Source organism: Hypomesus nipponensis, chromosome 17 (genome assembly GCF_054491055.1).
Source record: "Hypomesus nipponensis isolate SF chromosome 17, ASM5449105v1, whole genome shotgun sequence".
Lineage (NCBI taxonomy): Eukaryota > Metazoa > Chordata > Actinopteri > Osmeriformes > Osmeridae > Hypomesus > Hypomesus nipponensis.
This window is the reverse complement of record NC_140377.1, coordinates 22,947,772-22,967,011: the sequence shown is the minus strand read 5'-3', so window position 1 is coordinate 22,967,011 and position 19,240 is coordinate 22,947,772. Positions and strand designations below refer to the sequence as shown.

The 19,240-nt window shown below is 41.8% G+C and overlaps 2 protein-coding genes and 1 pseudogene across 4 annotated transcripts; all 3 read left to right on the top strand.

Annotated features, from left to right (window-relative positions):
* The first annotated feature begins 532 nt into the window (after positions 1-532).
* Positions 533-12,797, top strand: LOC146254145 (uncharacterized; annotated as a pseudogene). The gene is made up of 3 exons (XR_014731744.1): positions 533-990; positions 1,258-1,312; positions 11,331-12,797. The product of XR_014731744.1 is annotated as an uncharacterized LOC146254145 (transcript).
* On the top strand, positions 7,757-18,113 carry LOC146254143 (uncharacterized). The gene is made up of 3 exons (XM_084677481.1): positions 7,757-7,847; positions 8,176-8,211; positions 15,868-18,113. Exon 3 carries the CDS (start codon positions 16,029-16,031, stop codon positions 17,139-17,141), a length of 1,113 nt encoding a protein of 370 aa, XP_084533607.1. The 5' UTR covers positions 7,757-7,847; positions 8,176-8,211; positions 15,868-16,028; the 3' UTR covers positions 17,142-18,113.
* LOC146254144 (uncharacterized) lies at positions 7,771-15,832 on the top strand. 2 transcript variants are annotated; one of them, XM_084677512.1, is made up of 3 exons: positions 7,771-7,879; positions 8,176-8,211; positions 13,255-15,832. In XM_084677512.1, exon 3 carries the CDS (start codon positions 13,763-13,765, stop codon positions 14,336-14,338), a length of 576 nt encoding a protein of 191 aa, XP_084533638.1. In that variant the 5' UTR covers positions 7,771-7,879; positions 8,176-8,211; positions 13,255-13,762; the 3' UTR covers positions 14,339-15,832. The 2 variants fall into 2 exon arrangements, with proteins under 2 accessions (XP_084533638.1, XP_084533640.1); XM_084677514.1 differs by having other exon boundaries at positions 7,799-7,847.
* Positions 18,114-19,240: the final 1,127 nt, after the last annotated feature.

Here is a 19,240-nt window from a genome sequence, read left to right as displayed (position 1 = left end):
TGTGACACCTGTGGGAAGAGCCTTTCCTCATCCATGAGCCTCAAGCAGCACATGATGACCCACACTCGGGAGAAGCCCTACAGCTGTGACCTCTGTGGTAAAACCTTTGTCCATGCTTCCAGTTTCAGAGTTCACCGCAGAGTCCATACCGGAGAGAAGCCCTACACAGTGTTTCCTCTATGTTGATGGCTCGCCTCGGCAGAAATTCTGCTGCCACGGTCTCAGAAATAGGGCTGTACAATAGGCCATCTATCTGCAGTGACTGAGTGCATGTCAGAGAGTAGCACTGACACGCGCTTCACACTGTGAGCGGGCACGTGCGCCACTCGGCAGAAAAGGGAGAGAAAGAAAGAAAGAAAGAAAGAAAGAAAGAAAGAAAGAAAGAAAGAAAGAAAGAAAGAAAGAAAGAAAGAAAGAAAGAAAGAAAGAAAGAAAGAAAGAAAGAAAGAAAGAAAGAAAGAAAGAAAGAAAGAAAGAAAGAAAGAAAGAAAGAAAGAAAGAAAGAAAGAAAGAAAGAGAGAGAGAGAGAGAGAGAGAGAGAGAGAGAGAGAGAGAGAGAGAGAGAGAGAGAGAGACTGCCGCTGTCCGGGTGGGAACTAGCCAGTTGAGATTGCGTGTGTGTGTGGCCTTGAGCAGTGGTTCTCAACCCTGGTCCTCAAATATATATAATACCCCCTGTCCTCCATGTTTTAGATGTTTCCCTGCTCCAACACACCTGATTCCAATAAATGAGTCGTTATCTAGTTACGCAGAAGCCTGCTAATGACCATTCATTTGAATCAGGGGTGTTGACAGGACATGGAGGAAAAGCTGTGTCAGACTGGGTAGTATCTCGGTAAACACTGGCTGACACTTCTGTTCTGAAGCAATTTGATTCAAACAATTGGAATTTTCCATCTTTTGTTGTTCTGTTTGTGTTGGTTAAAATAGTCTGGTGATGCTGTGATGATAAAAGCTCTACATGTGGGTTGAAACTCTCATCAGAACCTGGTGAGTTCTACTTCTGAGTTCAGTTTTTGTTGCTTAAAATAATCTTGGAGGTTTTGATGTAGACGGTTACTGTGTCTCTCACCAAGTGATCACTTGCCATTGTTTTCCAGACTAGACTGAATATGTTGAATCTGTAATGTTTTACTCTATGTTGATGTTGATGTTAGCTTTGTTGGTAAACCTAAAGCCTTTTGTAAACTGATTTGAAAAGTGAAATACAAAAAGTTTTCTGAGATACTTTCTCTATCTTGGTTGTTTGTTTGACAGGTTACCTAAATTGGGGGAAGTTTGTTTCCAAACTACTTGTGAGCATGAGACAAAAGTTAGTGACAAAATGCATCACTGCAAACTCTATTTTACTACAATGTTTGACATGTTTACAGAAGTATGTATTCTAAGCATAAAATGTCCCTTGTGCCCATGAATGTGTAATATTCGTCATCAATGATGTTGCTGATGACAGGTCCAATACACACTGTAGGTGGTGAATTGAAAGGCCAGAGACGCTTGGTGTTTGTCCCTGGCTTGGGAACCACAATTCACTTTTGGTTAGATTCTCAGGGAGATAATTGACTCTAATTTTAGACATGTGCACATGTACTATACCTGTAACCTTGAGCGCTAAACAGTTAATTACATGAAACTCTGACGTAGGTAAAAATAGTTTGCTTGATCAGAGTACCGAACCTAAAGTATGCGTGTTCACTAATCAGTCGTTTATCTCTACTATAATATGGATTTAACCATAGTAGACCTATAACGGTATGTAATCGATCACTCAGAGGCTCCGGTAAATTCCTTCAGAGCGTGGAGATCCACTGTAGTGACTGAGGCCTTAAGTTAAAACTGACTCCAAAAGTCTTTTATAATCAGTTAGCCGCATCAACCAGACTAGATCAAAGTTTTCACCGCCGTAGCTTGATAGATATGTTTCAAGGAGAACAAGTAACTTCAAAATGCACAATAATAGTTTATTATCTAAAAAGTAAGATAATCAATACAATGATACTGAAATATCAAATACAAAACATACCTTCAGAGCAATGGTTAACAAAGGTATTCACAATGAAGACTAGGCGCCTAACGCACCGGAGCTGTATCATAAACAGAACTCAGTGATTGGTAAAAACTTTTTCCTATATACACCCAACCTGACTAAAATGGGGACACCGGTCATGTGACTGAAAAGTTGTCTAATGCATACAAATTCAAATTGGATCATTAATCAAGGCTGCAGTAGACCAAGAGGCGCCCTTGCAAGACAAGGGAATATGTTAAACGCATGTTGGTCTGCTGCAGGCACAAACTCTGTAAGACATAAAATAAGAAACAAAAGCATATCAAATATGACATTAAAAGCTGTTTAGAATAATATTTACAAGAACACAACTTTTAATGATAATTTCAGTCTTCCTCTGTCCACCTTCCTCTTCAACTGTTGACACCACCTCTCCAGAGGTGTGTCATTAAGGTGTGATTGTCATTTTAGCATTCATGCAAATCAACAACTGTCCCAGACGAGTGTCTGGGTGACCAGTGACAAAGGAGCTGCCAAAACAGCCCTACAACACCAATCTTCATCCATTGTTAAAGGGTAAATGCACATTCTCTCTATTTATATTTGCAAGTCAAGGCTCATGAGACTGGATGATTGTGAAACAATGGGTTTACTGTCCTATTTCGCAGATGATAGCTTTATAACAGGGGAGTTTACATATTTCTCTCCTACCTCACTCGAATCTTCGAATACAAAAACTAGGATATACATATACAAGGCTGGGCCTGCTGAACCTCTAGTCTACTTCCTCCACAGATACTGGTCAGGGAAGCACAGTTCATTACCTCAGTCTCTGAAGACCCTTGGGGCTGGTGGTATCAAGTGCGCCACCATGACATGATCTAATTGGGCCCCCTCTGCACAGCTGTTGTCACCACATCTCTAGGACCTAACTTTCACATCAAAAGCTTTACATAACTCTGACTAAAGGCTTGCAACTGTCTTGCTTCTTGTGGTTCAATACTAGTAGCACAATATTTACTGCTGGTGATTTGTAGTGATTGAAGTTTGCTGAATAGTTTACTCCCACCGATCACCCAAAATCCGTTTGCTCTGAGCTCCATCTGGATTTGACTCTTAACCCTAGCCCTATATATTTGTCCCCACAAATATATTACAATCATAAATAGCCATTATTCTTTGTTTCATTATGTAAGATAACCGACTGAAGAAACAACTTGTTTACATAAAAGTGGACTTTTTTCCGGTTAGCAACAGTCTATTTACTATCGAAAGGCATAAAAATGTCCGTTGAACCCTCCTCCTTTGATTGACCCAATCGGAGCTTCCATTGCTTGTCCAAGGCCTTCAACAGCCAACCAACGACTCATCTGAATTGATGGGCCATCACAGCCCACCTGGGTTTTCTTTGTTTGAATTTCAGCCCAATCAAAACCAATCGTGGAAATGACTGACACGTCTTTTAGCCAATCGCATTCTGAAAACAATGATATGGGACTTCCCAGGTAAGTGAAAACATTGAAAAGCTTTAGTTTCTGCTTAAAGAGCTGCATATGTTCATTCGTTGTGCGCGTTGTGGAAACGGAGCTAATTTACACAGTTTGATATCGATTTCAACATGGAGAAGAAGACACAGAAAACGAAGTATTGTCTAGCAGAAGTTTTGGAAGAAGTTACTGGACATGATACTGATTTATCGGACAATTTATCCGAGTCAAACACTGATTTTTCGGACTTCGATTCAGAAGCTGAGGATTTATTTCTGGAAGGAGGAGATATTACCCTGGATAAGTAAGTTTCGTTTTATATAGTTTCACTGAATCAGAGCTCCATTTGTCATGGTATAACATTGCTTTTACATAGCTAAAGCACCCAGTATTTCTTCTAGCACCAGAACAACTATTTGTGTGTAATAATTTACAACAGAAGTTCATGTGCGTGTTTCAATGTTTGGACTGCATGCGTCTGTGGGGTTGGGGGTGTCTATGTTTCAGTGTGTGTACTGCTGATGTTTGAGGCAGTAAACTTGTGAAAAGTAGAATACAGAAAATATGGGAACGGATTGTAACTGTAACTGTCTGTTTTGTCATTATAGGAAAACATCTGATGAGGACTACCAGCCAGATATTCCTGCTCAAGTGAGCAAGCGGCTCCGTACAGCAGCAGGACAGGGGGGCAGCAGCAGCTCCTCCAGTGATGAGCCTCAAATTGTCCAGAGAGGGTCTGCCAGCAGGGGACGGGGGAGAGGCAGCAGCACAACCAAAGCTGGAGCGTCAACAAGCCTATCTGGAGAGAGATGGAATGATGTTGACGTTCCTGACATCACTCCACCTCAGCCTACTTTCAGGCCAATGAACCCACCTGGACCCCAGCTAAGTAGAGCAGTTACCTACACAGCCCTGCAGCTTTTCCAACTGTTTTGGACAAACTCAGTTTTACAAACTATCCTTCTAAACACCAATGAGTTTGGCTCGACTCATCACTCCACACCCACTTGCCCCTGGATTGATCTGACATTGCAGGACATGTTTACCTTCATTTCCATGGTAATCTACATGGGTCTAGTAAAGTGCTCTGCATTTACTGATTACTGGCAAAAGGACAAACTGCACAGCTTCCCTTTCCCAAAACAAGTAATGACCGGGAAGAAGTTCCTCCGAATCTCCAGATCCCTTCATCTGAGTAGCATGGCGGACGATGATGCTAATGAGCAGAGGAAAGGCACAGCAGCCTTCAACCGTCTTTGCAAGATCAACCCAGTTTATCAGGAGATGAGAGATGCCTGCAAAAGGAACTATCACCCAGGCCAGGATATTGCCATTGACGAGAGGATGGTTGCCTCCAAAGCTCGCGGATTCAAACTGTTTGTTCTGGCTGACTCAAAAAGTGGTTACACATGGGACTTTTTTGTGTATGAAGGAAAGCTCCAAGGAAACACTGGCGAGGGTCTCAGCTATGAATCAGTGATGGAGCTAATAGACACACAGTTGATGGGCACTGGGTACAAACTCTATGTTAAAAATTTCTACACAAGTCCCACCCTTTTCCGAGACCTCCTTCAGAAGAGGATCTGGGCATGCGGAACCATCCGGACAAACAGAATTGGATTCCCCAAAACAAAAGAAAACAGTTTGAACTCAAAATCCCACCGCGGCAGCATTCGCTGGATAAGGAACGACCCCCTCCTCTTTGTCCAGTGGCGAGACACAAGGGACGTCTTCCTGTGTTCAACACTCCACACGGCACATGCACAGGACACAGTGCAGAGGAGGGTCAAAGGTGCAGATCAGCGCTGGGTACTGAAAGACATCCCAGTTCCGCCAGTGGTCAAGGACTACAACCAGTGCATGGGTGGAGTGGACCACTCCGATGCACTGATCGGATACTATAAAGTCCTCCACAAGACCCACAGATGGTACAAGACCTTCTTTTATCATTTCTTGGACATTGGGATTGTGAACGCCTACCTCCTTCACAAAGACATTGCAAAAGAAAAAGGGCAGGTACCTTTGTCCCAGAAGGCTTTCAGAGAGACCCTAGCTGTTGAGCTGGCAGAGTTGGGGTCTCAACCTGGTCCCTCATCTTCCATCGTGCCTCAACCCACAGCCAGTCACAGACCGATGTATAGCAGTGGAGACAGCACTGCTGGTCGGTTGAGGTGCAAACACTGTGGTTTATTGACACCAGTGAAGTGTTCAACCTGCGATGTGGCTTTGTGCTTTGTTCCCAAACGTGACTGCTACAATGACTGGCATGTTGCCCAAAACATTTTATGAAATTGTAAATAGTTTGTTTTTCTTATAAAATAGTTTTACCACAATAGCTCTTGTTGACTCTTATTTGCACGTTTACTTTGAAGAAGGTAAGAAGCACTCTTATGCCTCAGTTACTGTTTCAACACCACTAATGGTGAATCTGAATATGGGATATGATGGCTCTGAGTGTCACCTTTTTATTAGAGCCCAAACGTATGACTGTATGTGAGAGTTCAAAAGTTGTAGCCTTTTTAAGCTAAGTATGTGGCCATGGTTTCCAAGGGTCCTTTCTCCAAAGGGCACTTCCAGAAAACACCTGGAAGTACCCTTAGAAAAACATGTGTATAACATTTTCTTTTGAGTTGTATTGGGTCAGGCTTCAGGCTGGTGTCCAATTTAGTCTTCCAGCTAATACCTACCACTTCTAGGCTTCTTCAGGCTACGGTTTTCAAACAAAATCTAGGCGGAAATGGATACTTTCAATTTCCTTGTGTTCAAGCTTCTATTACTCAACACCAGTAGGACTAACATGGGTCCTGACAACAAGAAACATGACTTCAGTGTCAGCTTTCAAAATAGACCATTTACATGCATTTACTCCAAATGGTTCAAGAACAGCTTTCAATTTACTTTAGGTATGCTGTTTAGGCGTTTTTAGGCACATTTAACAGGATCATCTTCTGGCCTTGCCTGAACGTTCGGAAATGTCTGTCCTGCGATGGTTGGTTAGCAGTTCGATAGCTTGTTAGCAGTTCGATGTAGCGTTGAGTTTTCACTGTAACTGTCCTTGGAATGAATAAGACGCAGAGTCTCGACTGATGCTCCACGGTTTATTTTCTCTCTCTCGCCGTTTGCGCACCGTGAAAACAGTAGCATATAAAAACGAAATCAATACTTGTCCACAGTTTCACATTGACAGTATACAAATAATACACGTTACAAACTGCATACCTCACTCCGCTGACCAAGGGCGTTAAACCATTCCAACGCAATGCAGGATACTTCTGTTAACCTTTTATTACCTGAAAACCAGACAAAAGGCACGTGCTCGCATATCCAAACAATTACCCAACAAATAAACACACCTGCCCCCTAGAGATATACAAGAGTTTTTACATGTACAAACTTTAAAAGTAAGTCATACAAACAAAAAACATTAAGCAAACACATGAGGCTTATATCTAGCGGTCACTTACAAGCTTATTTCCTGTCTTAATAATAACACATTTTATTGATATAGCGCTTTTCAAGGTACTCAAAGTCACTGTAGGTTAAAAAAAACATAAAACAGGTACATCATATAAAATCACAGCATTAATTACACAATGAATGCAGTTTTTTCTTCTTAAAATTAAACTGTTAACTATACATTACCTTCTTAGCCATGCATAGTCTCTTTATGAACGTGTTTTGTGGTAGATCATTTTTAATTGGTCATTTTAAAAGTAGATCACAAGCCAGAAAAGTGTGGGCACCCCTGATATTGACTGCAACTAAACGCCGTCAGTTATAAGTGCACTAAAACAGGAACAAAAACATTTAATGCCGATACAGGGGGGTGGTTGGTCAATATGGATGTTTACTTTTTGGTCAATGGGGATATTTAACTTTTATTGCCAAACACAAGTAAAAACAAAGATATCTGTCAGGGGTCCTTAGAATCGTCCTAACTGTTGTCCCCTATACGGCGCCCCTGGGTGGGATAAACGCTCTTAGTAGGCCTACAATCTGAGCACCTCCGTCCATAGGGCTGGCAAAGTGGTGTGAATCGCTTTTGAAAACAGATGAAGTGGTATTCATGATTCTTAACATGTTTATTTAAATCAATACCTTATTTTAAGATAACACAAGTACATTCATGCTGGGTCATATATTGCGAGAAACATTTTTCTGTTTTCACAAGACGGACCGGGCAAAGGTGTTGCTAGAGCGAGAAGACGGATGGAATTGTGTGTTGGGATTCTGTTTTCCGCATGTGCCAACTTTTTTGTAACACAGCTAAATACAGCAGTTTGCTTGCAACGGAGCATGCTAGGCGATAGAAGGTTACCTTAGTAACTGAGCTGGGAAACCAATAAACTACGGTAATAATGGAGCTGAACTGTCACCGGAATATGTGAGATTTATCGAAATAAGCCTTGATGTTCATTTACGTTGATATATTTTAAGTTTGAAGCACTGTTTCAAATGTTATCCTACTACTACAGCTAGCCTATCAAGGTTAGCCCAAGGCTAGCTCTACCGTAGTCTACTAATATGCGTTGCTATTGGCATCCAAATGTTTGTGCATAGTGTTATTAAATATGGCAGCATTTCTTCCATAGACAGAGTGGTGTTTTTAAGAATTTGGAGGCTCTATCTTAGTACGTTGTGATGTACTAGGTAAATATAATGTTATTTCATGTTATTCAGATACAGCGAGTTCGTCGGAAAGTTGTGTCTCACAAGGTACGTAGGCCATTATTCCTGTTTTGTGAACTATTATTTTACCATACACATGTGCAGCATGAAGCGTTATTGCATGCTAACAGTATACAGCATGTTTGGTAAAGTCTAACCCACTACTGTACAGCAAGATAAATAGACTTCGTATTGAATCTAATGTTTAGAAAGCCTAAGTTAGCCTGAATTTAGAAAAGAGCCGCCTAGTATGGAAACAAATCAGTCACATTATGTATTGAATTTTAAAGGGCATTGAGTACTTACTATTGAAATTCAAACAACACCGAATTCTCTCTCTCTCTCTCTCTCTCTCTCTCTCTCTCTCTCTCTCTCTCTCTCTCTCTCTCTCTCTCTCTCTCTCTCTCTCTCTCTCTCTCTCTCTCTCTCTCTCTCTCTCTCTCTCTCTCTCTCTCTCTCTCTCTCTCTCTCTCTCTCTCTCATATGTTGAAAAAGTTACAAAGGGATCCCTCATTTTCTGCAAATAAAACAAATCAGAAGACATACATTGAGGTTTTCCCTGACACGTGTTTTGAGCTTTGCTTTTAGGTGGCATGAGACCACATGTTATGAGTGAATAAGCGACATGGGCTGATTGCTCTTAGCGGTGAATTAGATATATTTTCTAAAGTGAACTACCTAGTGTTGTCAGTAAGAATATAAGTAAGGTCAGCTTGTTACTGGGCATATGACTGTTGAAGGTATCTCCTCAGACCATGTGGTCGACAAGGTGGCTGAGCGGTTAGGGAATCGGGCTAGTAATCAGAAGGTTGCCGGATCAATTCCTGGCCGTGTAAAATGTCCGTTGTGTCCTTGGGAAATACTTCACTCTACTTGCCTCGGGGGAATGTCCCTGTACTTACTGTAAGTCACTCTGGATAAGAGCGTCTGCTAAATGTATATGAAATGTAATACAGACACAATGTGTCTTGGTGTGAGAAGCTTTTCACAGTATGATCTTTCTTTGAAATACTGGTAATCCTAATTTAATTGACCTGTCATATAAAGATGCAGACACTGGACTTAACTGTGAGAGACCCCGTTCTCAACTAAATACATCAAAGATCAACAGAAATGGCTCCGCCTGCTCCAGTATAGCTACTGTTCTGTACGTAGCTACTGTTCTGTACGCAGCTACTGTTCTGTACGTAGCTACTGTTCTGTACGCAGCTACTGTTCTGTACGCAGCTACTGTTCTGTACGCAGCTACTGTTCTGTACGCAGCTACTGTTCTGTACGTAGCTACTGTTCTGTACGCAGCTACTGTTCTGTACGTAGCTACTGTTCTGTACGCAGCTACTGTTCTGTACGCAGCTACTGTTCTGTACGCAGCTACTGTTAGCTACTGTTCTGTATGTAGCTACTGTTAGCTACTGTTTGGTACGTAGCTGGCTAATCAAATGAGACAGGCAAAAAAAACGTCAACTTATCTACAAGTGAAAACATGCAACGAATAAGTCATTTTTCCAAACCAACCGGGTCCAAAACAAATTGCGATGATGAAGTGGAGGAACGTGTCAGAAGGAAGATGAGATCTGATCAGGTCAGTGAAGGAAGTCTTTCCAGCAGGACTTAAAAGTTACCTTCTCGCTAGGTAGCCTACTGTACTTAGCCATGAACCAACTTGTCTTACTTAGTCTAGGGCCTACTCACTGGACAGCATTTCAGTTGGCAGTTAGTCAAAACAAATTTCCTGTGAATTTGATCTACAGCCGTGGCCAAAAGTATTGGGAGCAACATACATTTTGTGTTTGCAAAGCTTGCTGGGCCTTGGCATACAATGACTGCTAACATAATTTCAGTAAGTCATATCATCAGCACAGGGAAAGTGTGAACTAGTTCTAGCCAGGTGAAATCACTCTATCATTCTGACTGGATTTTAAGAGCTGATTGACTGTTGTAAAAGAGGGGACTATTTGCATATATTGAACATTTTCTCCCCCAAAAAAGCTTAAAAATATTAAATGTGCCTTATTGTATTCCAGAATTCTATATAGTATTCTATATATAACATGTGAAAAAAAAAATCCTCAAATGCTGAACCAGCAAACTTTGTAAAACACAACATTTGTCATTGCCAAAACTTATGGCCACAACCGTACATGTTAAAAATAAAACTACGTTGGGGCAGATGGGACCCAGTAGCAATTTGTCCTCTGGGTACTTTCCTGTAGGAATTTGGGGCCCAGAATGTAAATTATCCAGGTGGCCTAGAGATACCTCATCGGTGCCTCTGCGTAGAACAGTATGTAGAACAGTATGTAGAACAGTATGTAGAACAGTATCAGTATTAGTATTAGTTGCATAGAATGCCAAAAAACATTTTGGGGCCATTTGAGGAAAAAGTCCCCTAACAGCCGCACAGGCGTTTGTGACAAAATAATGACAGAAAACTAAAAACAAACTAAAGATATGTTTGAGTCACATTAGCTTACATAAATATTAAGTCACATTAGCTACATAAATATTGAAAAAAAAAATGCAGCATTTCCTTTTGTGTCTATCCACCTTACTATCCGTTCTCTAGACACAAGTCAGTAAAAGAGGTGGAGTTAATTCTCCACACAAAAATGTGAATGCCATGTAGCAAGCTAACGAACAAAGAACTTAATGTTGCAAGACAAAAGTATAAACTCAACTAGAGGCTGTAAAGATGGACAGTGAGTAGTTTCAGCTTGACAAGGACTTTCATATCCGACTACCTCTGCAGTTTCCTTTTAGGAAACTTGGAGTGGTGTATGGAAGCAAATCAGTGACATCATGTTTTGAATTGAATACTTCATATTGAAATTTAAACACCACCAAATTCAAAGCACCAAAATATTGTACTTTAAAAACCATACCTGAATTTGTTGGTTTTGTAAAACTTTTTTTTTTTTTATTAAAGTTTTGAAAATTGAGGTTGCTCATATTTGAAAAGTAAAATTCTGATTCCAAAAATTATATTGGAAAAAAAATTAAAGATTCAGAAATTCAAATAGAACTAACTTAAGGCTGCATACATATAAAACCTGAGAAAAACTCTTCTCAGCAGATGATCAACATTATTATGCAGAGTAGACATTACGACAAAGAAAATATTTCCTTTTTATGTGGAAGTTTGAGTTCCTATTCACTTTTTCTTCCAGATCTACTATTGGCCAGTCTTACTTGATTGTGGGCGGACTCAACCAGAGAGACCACAGAGAGAGGATCAACCAGGGAGAAAGAAGCATCCAGAGACTAGACACCAGACAGGACCCAGAAAGTTATGAAGACACATCTCTGTGACACCTGTGGGAAGAGCCTTTCCTCATCCAGTAGCCTCAAGCAGCACATGACGATCCACACTGGAGAGAAGCCCTACAGCTGTGACCACTGTGGTCTAACCTTTAGACATGCTGGTTCTTACAGACTTCACTGCAGGACCCACACTGGGGAGAAGCCCTACAGCTGTGACATCTGTGGTCAATCCTTTTGCCAGGCTGCCAATTTAAGATCTCATAGTAGGATCCACACAGGAGAGAAGCCCTACAGCTGTGACCTCTGTGGGAAAACCTTTACCATGAAGGGGGATTTCAGAGTTCACAGCAGGATTCACACTGGAGAAAAGCCCTTCAGCTGTGACATCTGTGGTAAAACCTTTGGGCGGGCTGACCAGTTTAGAGTTCACCGCAGGAAACACACTGGAGAGAAGCCCTACAGCTGTGACCTGTGTGACTATTGCTGTACCACACAAGGTAATCTGAAAAACCACATGTATTTTCACACTGGAGAGAAACCCTACAGCTGTGACCTCTGTGATAAAAACTTAAGTATAAAGTATAAGTATGAAGGGGGATGTCGGAGTCCACCGCAGGATCCACACCGGAGAGAAGCCCCACAGTTGTGACATCTGTGGGAAAACTTTTAACCGGGCCGGCAATCTTAGAACTCACCGCAGGATCCACACTGGAGAGAAGCCCTACAGCTGCCTAGACTGTGACTATTCATGTAAAACAAATGGCAATCTGAAGAGTCACCTGCGTATCCATGATAAAAAAACAAACCAAAGCAGTGATGTCTGGGGCCAAGCTGTCCCAGCAGTCACCACCTGAGAGAACTTCTGTATGACCCACAGCTGGAAGAACTACTGGCCTACACCTACTGGGACAGCACATGCAGTAACACCAGACCTACAGTCCAACATGACAGCACATGCAGTAACACCAGACCTACAGTCCAACATGACAGCACATGCAGTAACACCAGACCTACAGTCCAACATGACAGCACATGCAGTAACACCAGATCTACAGTCCAACATGACAGCACATGCAGTAACACCAGATCTACAGTCCAACATGACAGCACATGCAGTAACACCAGACCTACAGTCCAACATGACAGCACATGCAGTAACACCAGATCTACAGTCCAACATGACAGCACACACACACTTGTTGTTTACTATATTGTAGTGCTGATAGTTTCATGATGTTGTTAGTGTTTTCATTGATTCGCATAATTCCCTATCATCACTTGGTTCCAGTCTCTGTTAACTTTGTTGTATTTGATCAATGTAAAGGCCTTAGACTGATTTAAAAGGTTATAAACAAATACAATTATCTGACTCACTCTCTCTGTCTCTGTACAGAAAGTATCCACTTTATATTGTTGTTCTGTTAGCTAGCCAGCATTTCATCCATAAAGGATACCCTTTGTAATCAGCATTGCAAACTAATTGTAGCTAATAACCTTCCAGCTATACCTACTGAAGTAACCCATCCACTTTAAATACTGGCTAGCTAACTAAGAAAAAGACAATATTTAATCAGTAAAATAGTCTTTGATTTTTTATATCGCACTAACATCAATAATATTGTTTCTGTCAGATGCCTGTTTCCTGCTCACGAGAGCTGAGAGTTGAACGAAGCGAGCAAAACCGGCAGGAACTGTTTTGGGGAAAAATTTAATTATAAAAAGACAACTGCGAAATATGAACTTTGCAGAGTGCCTGGTTTTCAAGATACTTGTTGGAAACTAAACCAATTCTAATATGTAAACACACATCTGCTGTCCTGTATGTCCTAGATGTTTCCCTGCTCCACACCTGCACCTGACTGAAATGAATGACCATTATCAGGCTTCCACAGACCTGACCTCTGTGGTAAATCCTTTCCAGTGGAGAAACTTGCATTGTTATTATTATGCAAACTATGCAATCACATTTAATTAAGTTGCATATTGTGCAAAACTGTTGTTAATAATAGTTTGTAAAAGAGTTGTTTGCTGGAGATGCAGTTGTCATCAGTGTTGTATTTCTCCTGACAAAATAAACTTGAGAAACACACTCCTCACTAGATGATCAACAGAGTAGACATTATGACAGACAACATATGTCCTTTACATGTGAAAGCTCGGTTCTCATTAACTTGGAACTGTTTCCTCCACATCCTCCACTGGACAGTCATGCTTGATCTTGGGCGTAGACAGAGCTACTCAACCAGAGAGAGCAGTAACCAAAGAAACAAGCTTCCAGAGACTAGACACCAGACAGGACCCTGAGAGACCAGACAGAGAACAAAGAGAGACCTGAGTTATGGAGACACAAAAGTGTGACACCTGTGGGAAAATCCTTTGCTCATCCAGGAGCCTCAAGCAGCACATGATGATCCACACTGGAGAGAAGCCCTACATCTGTGACCTCTGTGGTAAAACCTTTAACCATGCTGGCAATTTAAGAGCTCACAGCAGGATCCACACTGGGGAGAAGCCCTACAGCTGTGGCCTCTGTGGTAAAACCTTTAGCCGCGCCGAGCATTTCAGAGTTCACAGCAGGATCCACACCGGAGAGAAGCCCTACAGATGTGATCTCTGTGATAAAACCTTCTTTTCCGCTGGTGATTTGAAGAAGCACAGCAGGATCCACACAGGAGAGAAGCCCTACAGATGTGAACTCTGTGGTAAAACCTTTAGTCATGCTTGTAATCTAAGCCTTCACCGCAGAACCCACACTGGGGAGAAGCCCTACAGCTGCCCACACTGTGACTATTCAGGCAAAACAAATGGCCAATTGAAGAGTCACCTGCGTATCCATGATAGAAAACAAACCAAAGCAGTGATGTCTGGGGCCAAGCTGTCCCAGCAGTCACCACCTGAGAGAACTTCTGTATGACCCACAGCTGGAAGAACTACTGGCCTACACCTACTGGGACAGCACATACAGTAACACCAGACCTACAGTCCAACATGACAGCACATGCAGTAACACCAGATCTACAGTCCAACATGACAGTACATGCAGTAACACCAGATCTACAGTCTAACATGACAGCACATGCAGTAACACCAGATCTACAGTCCAACATGACAGCACATGCAGTAACACCAGATCTACAGTCCAACATGACAGCACATGCAGTAACACCATATCTACAGTCCAACATGACAGAACATGCAGTAACACCAGACCTACAGTCCAACATGACAGCACATGCAGTAACACCATATCTACAGTCCAACATGACAGAACATGCAGTAACACCAGATCTACAGTCCAACATGACAGCACATGCAGTAACACCAGACCTACAGTCCAACATGACAGCACATGCAGTAACACCAGATCTACAGTCCAACATGACAGGACAAATTGTTGTTTACTATATTGTAGTGCTGATAGTTTCATGATGTTGTTAGTGTTTTCATTGATTCGCATAATTCCTTATCATCATTTGGTTCCAGTCTGTTAGCTTTGTTGTATTTGATCAATGTAAAGGCCTTAGACTGATTTGAAAGGTGATTTAAAAGGTGATAAACAATGTTATCTGACCTACTCTCTCTGTCTTGCTGGATCATTCATCTCTCAGATCAGAGAAAGAACCGGGCACTCTGCAAACGTTGTTGGGATAAGCATTTCGTCATAAAATTCTGAAATTCTGAAGATTTTTTTTTGCCACCGTTTTGTTTGCTCTCTTGACACAGCTTCACTCTGATTGGTCCTCTGGTCTGCAACTTCTTCACTCTGATTTGTCCTCTGGTCTGCAGTGTTTCCTGTGAATATCTCGACTCGAGAACCGGGCGCCAAGTTAAAGGGTCCTTTTTATAGTCCAACGGAGTGCAGTAGGCTACCGCGATTGAACTAATGCGATTAACAAAGGTTATTAATTTGCAATTAAAAGTAATATGCCATTGAACGCGAAAGAAGAATGTTCCTGTGTTCAGTGCGACACTGTGGCCCAATCCCAATGTCCCCCTCCTGAACCCTGAACCAGGGGTGTTCAATCCTGGTCCTTGTGGCCTGCTGTCCTGTATGTCCTAGATGTTTCCCTGCTCCACACCTGCACCTGACTGAAATGAATGACCATTATCAGGCTTCCACAGACCTGACCTCTGTGGTAAATCTTTTCCAGAGGAGAAACTTGCATTGTTATAATTATTGGATTTAAAACTATGCAATCACATTTAATTAAGTTGCATATTGTGTATATTGTGTAAAACTGTTGTTTACAATAGTTTGTAAAAGAGTTGTTTGCCGGAGATGCAGTTGTCATCAGTGTCTGTTTGTGTTTTTCCTGACAAAATAAACCTGAGAAACACACTCCTCATCAAATTATCAATATTACATATGCAGAGTGGACATTGACGGACAAAATATTTAATTTTTTGGCTGAATTTTCATTAACTTGGAACTGTTTCCTCCAGATCCCCTATTGGCCAATCATACTTGATTGTGGGTGGAGACTAAACAGAGAGAAGACATCTTAAGGCTCCAGAGAGACTCAACCAGAGAAAAGAGCTTCCAGAGACTATAGACCAGACAGGACCCTGAGAGACCAGACAGAGAACAAAGAGAGACCTGAGTTATGGAGACACATCAGTGTGACACCTGTGGGAAGATCCTTTCCTCATCCAGGAGCCTCAAGCAGCACATGATGATCCACACTGGAGAGAAGCCCCACAGATGTGACCTCTGTGGTAAAAGCTTTATCCATGCTGGCAGTTTAAGAGTTCACACCAGAATCCATACTGGAGAAAAGCCTTACAGCTGTGACCTCTGTGGTCAAACCTTTAGCCGTACTTCTAGTTTAAGAGCTCACACCAGGATCCATACCGGAGAGAAGCCCTACATCTGTGACCTCTGTGGTAAAAACTTTAGCCAGGCTGACAGTTTAAGAGTTCACACCAGAATCCATACGGGAGAGAAGCCCTACAGCTGTGACCTCTGTAGTAAAACCTTTAGCCGGTCTTCTAGTTTCAGAGTTCACAACAGGACGCACACTGGAGAGAAGCCATACAGCTGTGACCTCTGTGGTAAATCCTTTAGCCAGGTTGGCCATTTCAGAGTTCATCGCAAGACCCACACCGGAGAGAAGCCCTACAGCTGTGACCTCTGTGGTCAATCCTTCAGCAAACCTAGCAGTTTCAAAGTTCATCGCATAAGGAAACACACTGGAGAGAAGCCCTACTTCTGTGAATACTGCAATAAGTTATTCTCTACCTCTACCGAGTTGAAGAGGCACATGATGATCCACACTGGAGAGAAACCCTACAGCTGTGACCTCTGTGGTAAAACCTTTAGCCAGATTGGCAATTTCAGAGCTCACAGCAGGATCCACACTGGAGAGAAGCCCTACAGCTGTGACCTCTGTAATAAAACCTTTAAACAGAGAGGGGAATTCACAGTTCACCGCAGAATCCACACAGGAGAGAAGCCCTTCAGCTGTGACCTCTGTGGTAAAACCTTTAGCCAGGCTGGCCATTTCAGAGTTCACTGCAGGATCAACCATGGAGAGAAGCCCTACAACTGTAATCTCTGTGGTAAAACCTTCAGTCAGCATAGCCATTTCAAAGTTCACAGTAGGATCCACACAGAAGAGAAGCCCTACAGCTGCCCATACTGTGACTATTCATATAAAACAAATGGCCAATTGAAGAGTCACCTGCGTATCCACAATAAAAACAAACCAAAGCAGTGATGTCTGGGGCCAAGCTGTCCCAGCAGTCACCACCTGAGAGAACTTCTGTATGACCCACAGCTGGAAGAACTACTGGCCTACACCTACTGGGACAGCACATGCAGTAACACCAGATCTACAGTCCAACATGACAGCACATGCAGTAACACCAGATCTACAGTCCAACATGACAGCACATGCAGTAACACCAGATCTACAGTCCAACATGACAGCACATGCAGTAACACCAGATCTACAGTCCAACATGACAGCACATGCAGTAACACCAGACCTACAGTCCAACATGACAGCACATGCAGTAACACCAGATCTACAGTCCAACATGACAGCACATGCAGTAACACCAGATCTACAGTCCAACAAGACAGCACATGCAGTAGCACTAGATCTACAGTCCAACATGACAGCACATGCAGTAACACCAGACCTACAGTCCAACAAGACAGCACATGCAGTAACACCAGATCTACAGTCCAACATGACAGCACATGCAGTAACACCAGACCTACAGTCCAACACGACAGCACATGCAGTAACACCAGACCTACAGTCCAACAAGACAGCACATGCAGTAACACCAGACCTACAGTCCAACATGACAGCACACAGGAAAGATAATCTACCGCTGTTATGATGGAGGGGAAGCTGTGTCAGACTGGGTAGAAACCTGGTAAACTCTGGCTGACATCTTTCTGTTTAAAGCAATTTGATTCAACAATTAGAATTTTCAGTTTTTGTTGCTTAAAATCATCTTGGAGGTTCTGATGTAGATGGTTACTATGTCTCTCACCAAGTGATCACTTGCTATTGTTTTTCAGACTAGACTGAATATATTTCAGACAATACTGACTGACTATGTTGAATATGTAAATCTTCACTCTATATTGAAGTACTGTTAGCTTTGTTGGTAAACCTAAAGCCTTTTGTTAAAATGATTTGAAAAGTGATATACAAATAAAGTTGTCTGAGATACTTTCTCTATCTTGGTTGTTTTGTGACAGGTTACCTAAATTGGGGGAAGTTTGTTTCCAAACTACTCACGAGCACCAAGCACGAGGCAAAAGTTTGTGACCAAAATCCATCACTAAACTGCATTACACTGATTTTTTGACATGTTTACAGAAGTATGTTATTCTCAGCATAGAATGTCCCTCGTGCCCTTGAATGTGTAACATTCGTGATTTTGATAATAATTCATATCATTTTTAAACAAACTTGTTTCTTAGGTTTAATGTTCATTGCGCTTCATTGTTTTTTACATTCACGTTAACATAGATTATTTGATCCTGACATTGGAAGGACAAAAAAGGTTGTTTTAATTCAAGATAACTCACTATTTAGGCCTTTAGATGTGAAAGACTTCACCTATTAACATCAATTATCATAGAAAACATTTTGCTACATTCTTTTTAGTCTATGTCCCACCCAAATAACAACCAAAATTGCCTGTAGGTCACTGAAACGCACCTAATTAATATTAATTGCGACTCGAAAAAGTTTCCTAACCACACAGTAGTCTATTCATAGGCTAATTATTGCTTTATTGATTACTGCATTCAAAATGACTATAACATGAGGCAACTCATCACCTGTAGCAATGAAACTCGGAATTAACTAATTATTGCTAACAGAAATTGCCATATTTGATTGGCTTAGATGGTTTTGAGAGTGGTGTTCCCTCCTCCTTCTACAGAGACAAAACTTTTTTGCAATTACAAATCGTTTTTGCATTTACATGTATTCATTTAGCAGACGCTTTTATCCAAAGCGACTTTTGCAAGCTACAAATCATTTTTGCAAGTTACAAATCTTTTTCTACAGAGGTTCCTCTCCTGGCACTTATTTCACGACATTTGCAGCCGGCTGCAGCTGGCGGACTTGAAGCAGTGAAATTCCAGTTAGATTTTTTGTCCGACTTGAGACGGCAAGGAGGCCAGGTCACTGTGACGTAGCCATTCAAGTACGGTGAGATCGATTCGAGTACTGCCGCCGGCTGTGTAGCCGAGCGCATTTTCTCAAGAGCAACTCCGCGGTTTCTAATGCACTAACCGAAGTTTAATTGAGTTTTGGTTGTACTATCAATATGCAGACTGGAGAAA